Source organism: Pocillopora damicornis, chromosome 2, assembly GCF_964200805.1.
Source record: "Pocillopora damicornis chromosome 2, jaPocDami1.2, whole genome shotgun sequence".
Classification (NCBI taxonomy): Eukaryota; Metazoa; Cnidaria; class Anthozoa; order Scleractinia; family Pocilloporidae; genus Pocillopora; species Pocillopora damicornis.
In genome coordinates this window covers 6,186,133-6,197,851 of record NC_142671.1, presented here as the reverse complement: position 1 = coordinate 6,197,851, position 11,719 = coordinate 6,186,133, and the positions used below count along the sequence as shown (strand labels likewise).

General features: G+C 34.8%; 1 protein-coding gene across 1 annotated transcript; it reads left to right on the top strand.

The window, feature by feature from the left end:
- The first annotated feature begins 44 nt into the window (after window positions 1–44).
- LOC113683082 (ADP-ribosylation factor GTPase-activating protein 3) lies at window positions 45–11,209 on the top strand. The gene is made up of 19 exons (XM_027200282.2): window positions 45–171; window positions 254–372; window positions 587–659; window positions 1,858–1,916; window positions 2,918–2,990; window positions 3,106–3,247; window positions 3,360–3,416; window positions 3,646–3,701; window positions 4,045–4,080; window positions 4,278–4,645; window positions 4,987–5,028; window positions 5,743–5,790; window positions 7,229–7,282; window positions 7,657–7,703; window positions 7,783–7,850; window positions 8,118–8,220; window positions 8,587–8,657; window positions 9,006–9,044; window positions 9,579–11,209. Exons 1-19 carry the CDS (start codon window positions 97–99, stop codon window positions 9,600–9,602), a joined length of 1,554 nt encoding a protein of 517 aa, XP_027056083.2. The 5' UTR covers window positions 45–96; the 3' UTR covers window positions 9,603–11,209.
- Window positions 11,210–11,719: the final 510 nt, after the last annotated feature.

Sequence of the window (11,719 nt, the reverse complement as noted above, 5' to 3'; positions counted from 1 at the left end):
TGCGTTATCGAAACCCAGTTTCCTCTCTCAGAACAATTCTTGTCACGTGATATTGTTAAGTGATGACGTTTCCAAACTTCTCTCGGAAGAGAAAAAATGGCGGATGCAATTGCTGGTCCGAAAGACATCACCACAATATTCAAACGTTTGAAATCTCAACCCGACAATAAGGTTAAGATTTAACTTTGTGGTTATTTTATTCTATTGTTTAGCTCCTTTTCGCTTGAGTCTAAAAGTTTCTTTTCCTTTTCAGACGTGCTTTGATTGCGGACACAACAATCCAACATGGGCATCAGTAACTTACGGAGTATTTCTATGTATCGACTGCTCCGCTGTTCACCGATCACTTGGTGTTCACTTAACCTTTATTAGGTAAAGAAAAATACATTACGTTACTTTTCAACAGATTCTCTTTTCACAGGGGAGTAATCCTCCTAAGAAAACAAAGCGGAATGATCGTCATACGGAGATCTTCGAAACGACTTTTTTTTCATGCGAAATTCCTTTTCGAATGATTTGTTCATTTGGTAACACGCTATGGATTAGATTTACATGTTTATTTCATCTCGTCTTTCATGTATCAAAGATCCACCCAATTGGACACAAACTGGACATGGCTACAACTGAGGGCAATGCAAGTTGGCGGAAACGCAAAAGCGGTAAGATAGTTGGAGGAGAAGGTTCTTGATCAGTTGTGTCAGGGGGTGATCCTGACTTGCTTTTAGACATGACTAATTAAGTTATTCAAAGGTTTTTCCGTCTTTTTGTAGGTGGTTGGATTTCTTTGGTAAATCAGGGTTTTAATAGTAGTTTCGCATGGCGTGATTCAGCTGTTTTCGAAAAAAAAGTAGGGAAATCAACACCAGATTATTACGTGATACAGTGTTGTGTGGTTCGATTATTAGCGTCGATTACTTTGATTGAGGTTGTGATTATAAGGGATAAAATCTCCTCTACAAGCACTTCACTTGATTTACATTTGTTAAGTGTAACACGGTTATAACAAGTTTTTAGAAGCCGGTTGTATAAAAGTTCAGTTTTAAATTTTCAGTTTACAAATTTTATTCATGATCGGTTTTCCAAACGACCTGTTGACTAGTCACAGGGTTAAATATTAATTTTCGCTTTTGCTTATAAATAGTTTTTGATAGACTGGGTTATTTGTTGAAGGTTAGAGTTTAAAATAGTAAATAACGTTGAATGCTTACACAGACAAGGTCTTATGTTGATGATAAAGTTTATTTTGTCATCGCAACACTTCAAGAATTAAAATCTTTATCTTAACTTTAGTCAGTTTTACTTAAATGGGTGCTCAAAGAAGAAAGCAGCGTTTGTAATTCTTTTGAATTGGAGAAATCTACAGACAATTTTTGACAACACCCACAACAATAACTTGAAGATAAAGTTTATGATGTTAAAAATATTGAACCACAGCATTTGTATATGTGTATCAATGGCCAAACCAAAACAGTCTCTCAACACTTTGTGTCAGATTGCTTCACAAGATATGAATGAAGTTTTTTTCAGTCAGAGCAGATATTGTCTCTGAGAGGCTTGATTGTATTTAGCTATTTAGTAATATTGTTTTTAAAAAGTTTTTGGTGGTTCAGGAGTGTTATCGAAATTTGTTACAATTGTGATTAAACAAACAAGGCAAGATGACCTTTTTGTTTTTAGTTAACCCCTGTCTGAGAGAAAGCCTGACTTAATCTTTTCAGTGCAGTCATATGAGGGACATGGCTCTCTGCCATGTTGTTCACATTTAGATAATCAGATCTTGGTAAAGCTATTTTTTTAGGTAGTTTTGATATGGATTTTGAATTTTCTTCTAAAGATGTTTAATTTTGTTATGCTTAGAATGCCTTCTTCAGACAGCACGGTCTCTCAACTGAAGACACATCTGCTAAATACAAAAGGTAATTTAAAGATAAAAGAAGAGTTTTCTGTTTGTTAAGAGATGTGCATTACTAAGCAACAAATCAGTTTTTCCCTTTGTAGGGAGCCTTATTGCAAATGCAAAGTCAACATCAAAATGCAAAGTCAACATCAAAATGCAAAGGAACATCTGGAGAAATTCTCTTAAAGGAAAAATCTTAGTGCACATTTAAATATTTTATGAATTAAATTTGGGTTGAATTTTTGTTAATTACACTACCACTCTAAAGTAAGGTGGCAGTCCCTTGAAACTCAATTGTTAATCCTCAATTCCCAAAAACTTTGAGGATTGAGGCTTGTGTTGAGTTTCCAAATACTTGAAATGAGTTCAGGGTCTCAAAACAAGGAAACAAAGAAATTTACAGGAATTGATTATTAACAAAAGTTGAAGCTTCTTACCTTTTGTTGTACTCATTGGATAAAAATCCAAACAGCTTGCATCATTACAAATGCAACAGAACTTCTCACAAATTCTCTCTGATGTTTCTTACAATAACCTTGCAAATTATTATTTTCACAGTATGCATTAGTCAAAAGTCAAAAGAAACAGCTCAAGATCTTCTCTCAAGGGGAAAATCTAAACTCATATTTAGATATTTTGTAAATTAAATATGATTTGTAGAACTACTTGTCTACTTAACTCTTTCTCAACCACTGAAAATTATCAACATAGCAACAAGAAGTAATTTTTCTCATCATCCTCTGTGAGCTATTGACTATCAAAACTTTTTTTGACCATGATTATTGTCAGTGTTACTGAGTATATATCATCATTTGTTAGTAATAAGGTGTATTTGATACATTTCATGTAGGTTGTGAGCTGATTGCATCTGTGTTCACTAGGGGTATGGTATGCCTAGTGAAGTTGCTAGTCCTTTAGGTGACTACATTGGGCAGCAAACTCAAATCTGCAGTATTTAAAAAGAAATGAGGCAGATCCTTGATTTAAGTGCATCTGTATTCTTATTTTTCATTTGCAAAGCCGCGTGGCTGCGATGTACAGGGAAAAAATTGCAACATTAGCAACAAAGGCCTTACAACAATATGGAACCCAGGTGAGGGAAAGTATTTTTTAAATGTTTCTGAGACAGGTTTTTATGTTGTGCTAATGTCTGCTTAAACTCTATACATATTCTTGTAAGTTTCATGTACCTTTTCATTCTACTTCAGGCACTTTTGGACAGTCACCATGGACCCCAGTCACCCAACTCTCCTGATCGTAAAGAACAAGATTTCTTTAAGGAAGTAGAGAGTCAATCTTTTCAACAGACAGTTATGATACCAACAAATGGAAAGAATGGAAACAACTCTGGTAAATGAAAATTGTGTATTGACTTGGGAAATGTGTAATTAGCAAACATGATGAAACTGTTAATTGATTTAGAGTCTTCTGTTACTTCAACTTGTTTAATCTCTTTTGCTAGGAAATGATTTAAGCAAGAACATGGAAGATCTCAGTGTCTCACCACCAAAGCAGCAAGGTTTGTGTGATGTTTATTACATGTACTTCAGATACAGTGTAATGTGTATGTACTTATCCTCTTCTAACAAAACCAGTCAACAGCTTGATAACTCAAGCAAAAGCTTTGAGAATACTCATGGATTTTAATTGCACACATTTATGAAATCTCAACAGTGGTTGGGTAGCACGCATTAAACTCCAAAGTACTGAAAGATGTACAGGTCTGTAAATATACTTTTCCTTTTCAGAAACCCGTGTGCCTACAATAGGAACAAGGAAGCCAGTTACAGCCAAAAAGAAAGGGGTGAGGTGTCCTTTTCATGTCATCAATTTTATTTTGAAGAGTTACCACCAAAATTGTGTCTGAGCATTTTTATTGATCCTTTAGTTTCATGCTACTACAATGTGTTGCTGTTTGAATAAAAGCTGAAACCAACTTGAAGATTCCCTTGGCTATAAATTAATCCAGTTAATAGAGTAAAGAGATGTTCTTTGATCACAGTTTGAAACAAAGTGATGCACATTTACACTGCATGGTAGCTTGCTTAGTGTCAATTTTGTACTACTTGTTATAATGAATTAGTTCATGTAAAGTGTATTCTATATTTTTTGACAATTACATTTTTTACTTTGCTTTTACCTTAAAGCTTGGAGCAAAGAAGGGCGGGTTAGGAGCAACAAAGGTTTGTTTCTTTAACACTTATGTTTGTCAACTTGATGTTAAACCAAATCCTCATATGTGATTTACAATAAATAATGGAGTTATTTATCAGATTATTGGCGTTACTGGGTTATACCCTCTTAGTGGAGGTCTGGAACCTCAAGAAAAGATTTCTTTTGTCTGTACTTTTAATATAGATTAAAATTTTTGTTCCCAAAGGTGAAAACAAACTTTAATGAACTGGAGTCAAAAGCCCAACAGCTGGACAAAGACAAGGAAAAAGCAGCTCTTATGAATGCCAAAGAAGCAGAAGCAGAGCTTATTTCTCCAAATCTAGCATACAACCCAGTCAACTTTAAGAAAGAGGAGGATAAGCTGCGTCACTCTGATCCCAAAAAGGCTGCTCAGCTGGAACGCCTTGGAATGGGTGTCAGTGGAGGCAGGAAAGGGACAACAACTCCTGGTAGAGGTCACTCAGCATCAGCTGCTATGGCAACTGTTGAACAAGTGAAGCCTACTAAGACCCAGCCATCTTTTGCTGACAAACTCAGAGTGTCTTCAAACTCTAATATGGATTTCTTTGATAGGTAATATCTGGAGATGATAAATGTCCAATTCCCCCTCACAAGCAGTTGAAACACTTTCATTTCATTTGGGTTGTTACACTGATAGTAGTTGTTAACTAGGCCAGCAACAATGAATTGGTGCTGCAGCCAAATGCAGGATAAGTAATGTTTGGTAAATAAAAAGATGTAAGTTAAAAACTATATGTTGTAGGTGATCATAAGAGTCAGCTTATATCCACTGTAGAAAATGCATCAATTTAGTTTGGAATAAAAGACTGATGTACATTAATACATGTAGGTTTGAGCAGTTACACATTGTTTCTCTTTACTGAGCTAAGATACTTTTCTTCTTCTATATGTAGCTATGGAATGGATGGCACAAGTTTCACTGAACCACCTCCACTGTAAGTAATACAATCAATAATCAATTCAGTCAATAAACAACTTGGAAATTGCTTGCCTCCAACAAGTGTTAACTGGTATTGGTTACATTATTTAAACTATCACCATATCTTGGGTTGAGTTTTATCTTGTTACCTTCACATAGGTTTGAACCAGTTTTCCTCTACAATATACATGTATGTGCAAGAAAGCACAATTAGTCTACTCTGAATTCCAATTCTACCTTGAAACAGTTGTGGAAGAGCTTTTAATTTGTGGATGTGCCACTACCTAATCTTATTTGCAGATCCTTTGTAGTTTAATTAAACTAGTCCAAAAGTTGTGCATGGTGTTGTCTGTGACAAGTACTAATCACTATTATCACAAAATGCATATTTCCCCCTTTTTATTGGTCAAGAATCAAGAGGGTGAGCAGCAAAGAGTTGTCTACTGATGCATAATACTTTCTAACTGTGATTAGCTCTTATCAGTTTTCCTACTCCTGCATGATTTCTTTTTTTTTTGGCTTGTCCTTGAAAAATGGTACAGTATATTGTCTCCTTAAGCTCTTAGAGAGTTATTTCCATAAACTCTTATAAACAACAAAGCTATTTCAGTAATGAGTTATTTGCCTCAGCTTACAACTGAAAAATCATGAACTCTGCTGGACCTCAACAATAGGTTGTTCTTTTCACTGTCTTTAACTGCATTACCGTTTACTTTCTTCTTGGGATTAGGTATGATAGTCCATTTGGATCAAGCTCTTGGGACAGAGGTCGAGATAGGTATGTTTAATGTGATTAGCATGCTTTTACATTGTAGCTCTTTTAAGAGGGTGCCTGGATTAGAAAATGGGAAGAGCTACATTAATTTTATCCTAGTAAATTTTAAATGTTGTTTGCACACCTTGAGTAATCCAAGAATGGTTGTTATGGTAACCAGTCACACAAACATCAACCCACCATTCATAGTCTTCCTGTTACTACTGTGTGATTACTCCCTCCTTTTTTTAAGTAAAATGTATTTCAAGTTGGATTGGCTCAAATGTTTTCAACACAAGAATGTCCCAGAAATACATGTAGATGTATTTTCAGTGCTCAGGGTATTCTGACTTTGAGAGTAAGACTCTTCAAGTTCCTCTACTAATAGATATTTTACTGACCATGATTACCGTAATTTCCGGCCGTTTACCCGCGGGTAATCTGTTGATTTTGCATTAAACGCACGCCACTGCGGGTAATAGGGAGGTGTGGGTTATGTGACAATTTTAAAATCCAGTGGTAGTTGAATTGAAAAAAATATCACCAACATGCGTTTCCACCTCTCAAGTAAATTTTATTGTGTTAATAGTGCCGCAAAGCGGCACGAAAACATGATGCCGACTCGAGTTTATTTCACGCATAATTAGTTGCACGACGAACAAATTATTATCGGCACGCGTGAAAACAAAACCTTGATGGTGACAAAAATTATCCATAGATATCCGGTGCATCAGTAACAAATTTCCATTTAACACTAGCTTGAGCTAAAGAGAATTTTCCCGTTTTAAGGGACTTGTTAGGCCCAATAGAACCGGAGATATCGATTTTTTCAGAAATCGCTGACAGTACTTTATAATTCAAGTTTTAATACTCACCCAGCTTTTTTTCAACAAATCAACATGGCGCTGAACGATTGCTCGCACAAAATGTGGCCACAAATTTGCATTCTGTCAAGTATGAAACTTTGAGATTTGGGCATGGGCCGCTAGTGTTTTTACTGTATAATCTTATCAATAAAGTGCATGCTAATATTGACACAGAATTGTGCACATGTCTGAATTTCTTTGACCTTTAAACTCGACAAAGTCGCTTTCAAGTTTTCGAAAGTTGGATCAGACAACTTTTAAAAGACTGAAATGTATCACCTTAATGTCACGTTTTCGCCACCAAAAAGTTGAATAACAACGTGCAGGTTATCCACCAGAGCGGGTAATCTGTTGACTTTTTTTTTCGCCGTATGCAATAATCGGCCGGTGCGGGTAATTGGCCGTGCTGGTAAACGACCGGAAATTACGGTATTACAGAGTAGATGAAAATGGTTATTTTATTGAATGAAATTTGTTGTTTTATACATAGCCTGGGCTGGTGATTATTTGTTCATAAGTACTGTAATTAGTTTGCAAAGTTATTTTTACCAATGTTGGGTTTTAACCATACTTTATTTGTCACTTGCACTTATCAGGGATGAAATAGGTTCATCTTTCTCCAGTGAGAGGCGCTCCAGTCGTGAAGAAAGGTGATTATTTGTGATTTTGATTTGATTTTCATCTTCATTTTGCCTCATTACTGGAGCATTCTATAATTGATATTTTCAAGTGCTATGCAGAGGAAACTCTCGTAAGGCCACACCTTCTGAATAAAGAAAAGTGACTATGATTGGAGCTGGCCCCATCCAAGAGCCACTCTCATACTGCTAATTGTCAGGCTTCATTTAGAGGTGTAAGCAATAGATGGTTGCTTACAGGAGCTCTTGCAGTTGGAGGGGTTACATGCAGACAGGGCTTAGAAATTCTTTGCCACTACATTTGATAAGAGGAACTCTTGCAAATTTTAGTTAAAGTTTGGAACCTCAAACTCAAATGTTTGCACTGTTTTTATTATATTTTGCAGGGTAAACAGAAAGAGAGATTCAGAGCCTGTGAATGTGTCATCAACAGGTAAAAATTCTGATTATTTTACATTGCTGTCAATTGTTGACTGAGCATTATATTGCTAACACGCATCCTTAATATGTAGATGAAGCCCAAAGAAAGTTTGGAAACTCTAAGAGCATTTCATCAACTCAGTTCTTTGGCAATGACCAGGTATGATGAAGTAATGATCTGTAAGATGAAATCCATAATGTTTTGGCGGAGTCATTTCCATAGTGCACCATTGGGCAATTTTGTGCTCAAGTTGGTCATTAGAGACATACCGTAAATACACACTCTATACTACGTTCATTGCTTAGAAGTTGAACTTGGAGTAAATGAGGTGTATTCACATAGCACCAATTACCATGTAAATGTAGCCTCAGAACTGAGTACTTCTAAAGCTTATTGTGTGTGTTTTTGGTTTTCATGGTATTATAGGAAGAATATGCTATCAAGTCACGACTGGATCGTTTTCAAGGATCTAACAGTCTTTCAAGTGCAGACCTCTTTGGTGATGATGATAGCAGACCTTCTCGGTCAAGTAAGAAATTTTGTTGGGATGACTATTAGCAACAAAATCAGTCTACCAAATTGACTGAGTATTATTTACTTTTGTTGAAAAACTAAGGACAGACTTTGAGACTATGGTCATCATGAGTTGCTGAAACTAACCCGGAAATATCTATATTTAAGCATGCAATAATGTAATTTAGAACTTACTTTCATGTGTAAGGGTATGTATCACAGGAACTGGTAAACATTTATTATTTTTAATACTGGAGATCATTTTGCTATTAACTTGAAAGGGTTGCAGTTCAATACTATCCTTTCCTTGTGGTAATACTCTTGATTTTTTTGTCCAAATTAATCATGGTATGCATTTTATTTTTCCTTATTCTTCACTCAGATGCCTCTGGCAGTTTTTCATCAGCAGATCTTTCACAGCTGAAAGAGGGAGTTGCTAGAGTGACTGGAAAGGTAGGAATACTATCGATGTTAAGATACTGTAGCATGTTAAAAGCCCCATAACGAAATAAAGAAATTAAAACAGTGATTAGTAATTGAGAGATTAGAAAGATGATAGGAGAAAGTGTCTACAAATAAATAGATATTGAATGCTGAGTAAATGAGTATACCAGACATAATTGATACCAAATAATGATGACAGTGATACTAACAATAGAGATTATAGAAGTGAAAGAGGAGTACCCTAATAATTACTTATTAATTAGTTACTTGTACTTTAAAAATTTGGACATTAATTGTAGATTTACCTGACAATAAGTATTTCTGTTTGCTGTGACATTATTCTGATTCTTGTTACAGTTGTCAAGTATGGCCTCAGGAATGATAGGAACAATACAGGTAAATGTTGCAATCAGTTCTCAATATATATGCATTACTGACCAAGTGTGAGGTCAAGATGGCCCTTCTTTTGAGTGTTTATGGTCCAAGAAAAGTTGAGGTCTCTCAAAACAAATACACAAAAAGAATGAGGCTAATATTCAGAAATCTTGACCAAACAAGCATGGTCAGTGAAGGACTTTATGTTCAACATGAAGATTTTGCTTTTATTAATAAGAATCAAGAATGATGTGTTTATTTTCAAGTATTGGGAAACAAAGCCTGCTGGTGGGAATGGCACGTGCTTATTTCTTATTTGACAAATTGAAAAGTAACATGATTTTATGGGTTTACAGTAATGATGACTAAATGTCAAAAATTTTAATGGAATTAAAAAAAGCTACTCAATCTTTCACAATAATTTTTTTTCCTGCTTAGTCTAATCATTTGCATCAGTAAAACAGAGTATTGTCTTTCTTTTGTTTGAAATAGAACAAGGACCGCGTGTTAAGTCAGTGATGAAAATTTTAACTTTTCTTTTCTTTCATTTTTCAGAATCGTTACAGTGGGTCCAGTTGAAGATTGTTTCAAGCTTTTGCAATTAACTAGGGGAATTTATCATCTTTGGTAATAATCTTACCAAAGGATGATAGAATTGGAAAAGTCACAAAGGCAGAATCCTTCCTTTTCGATAGAGTATTTATTTCATTTTATTCTTTTCCTTTGGTTGGGGAGTTCTTGAATGATAATTAGATTCTCTCAAAATGGTCTATACTAAGTGTAATTTGATGACTCTCTGGAGGAAATCTGTTTTTGATGAGTTACATGATTGTGGGATTGCAATCCTTGCAATTATCTGTTACAAGAAACAAACTTCAGAATAATTTTAAATGAAAATTGCTTTATTAAATTCCCTTGTGGTAAGAACTTTATTATAAAGGCAGATTGAGTTGAATGATAAAACAGCATTGTGAAGATTTCTGGAAACTGTTTCTTTCAGAAGCAAATAATTTGATACCGCCTTATGGTGTAATTTAGATTAAGATGTTACCCAGGGAGGAAAATAAAATGAAAGGAAAAAAAACTATTTTAACTATTCACATAGCTCTTTAGTTATAGAAAACTGTTCAGAAAGTCAAATTAGCATTTTAGCAATACATAAAATAAAATTGAAATAACAGTGCAATTGTAATATTCATTGCATTTTAAGTTGATGGTACTCTCAAAATACGTTTAATCTTTTTCTCAAATTCATTGTCAATGAGAACCCAGTCACACCAACTGAACTTGTTTTGAAAAAGGAGTTAGTCAAAAATAGCATACAAACTGAAAGTATTCTAATACATATTCTATAAATAAAATTCATGCACCATACAGACTTGTTTAATTCCTAACATTTAAACATCTAAATCAGGTTTTTAAGATGCATGGGATAGTGTTTGATCAAATCATATAAATTGTTCACATGTTTATTGTTGATTAGCGTGTGCAAGACTCTCAGTTTGGTGAAGAAGTTCAATCCAGGCAGCAAACAAGACAGAGGTGATCTCCACAACCCTCTCCCAGAAGTGTGCCAATTTTCAATATTCCATGTTTTTGGCTAGTTTTAATTGAATGAGAGCCTTGTACAGGGTAATTATTTGATTTTGACCAGTTTTTCACATAACAAAACAGGTTTTGGTTACAAAACTGTTTGCATCCATCACTGGGTTACAGGAATTGATAACTTAGAAGTACAGCATGTACATGAATGAGTTCAAGACATTTTCTTGATAATTTACCTTTCTCTAGTTTGCATCGGTATGTGCTTTATTTAGCTTAACAAATTAGCAAGTAAATGTTTGGCAAAAATAGATTATAATAAGAAAGAATATTTTTCAAATTTAAAGGTATTGTGTGTGTATGGAGGGATCTCTTTCACTTGTTTTGTTGTTAAAACTTATAGTAGTGTTTCCATTTAAAGAAAATACTCACTACTATGAGACTTGATACATCTCACCTTGATGCACATAACAACATGACTTTTTAATTCAGTAAAGTGCTGTGATTGGAGAGCTAGGTGAAATTCTGTTTTCATGTCTCCTTTCAGGATGCGTGCTCATCCTGCTATGGCAGTGTTACTGTTTCTTATTCTTTTTTTTTTTTTTTTTTTTCGTCTTTGATTAAACTATTTTACCATCTGGTTACTTCTCGTTTTAATTGTATTGATTCTTGTGATTTCCTGTCATTTTATCAATTGCCTCTCTCTTTTTTTCTTGACTACACTACACACATAACTTGTAACACCTTTATGGGTGCCTCTTACCTTAAGTTCCCTCTCTTGAAAAAGTAAAAAAAATTGAAGGAAGGACCTGCCGAGCCCTCTCTGACCAATTAATTCCACAATTAACCCTATGTTATTTGGGGTTTCAAAGCTGTAAATAAAGTTAAAAGATCAAAACTGACTATGTAATTTAGTGTTATCAACTGAGTTAAAAAAGTAAATTGTCCACCAAGACTTAAACTCTTTACCATGGCCAATTTACGTTTTTAACTTGGTTGATAACACTAAATTACCTTGTTATACTCTCCCACCAACGCAGCACTACAGTTTCTTTAGAAACTTAGCCCCCTTTATTCAAAACCAACAATGGTTTGATGTGGTTAACAAATGTGCTGTACATGCTGAGGAAGAGGTCAGGGAGGGGTATGTAGAG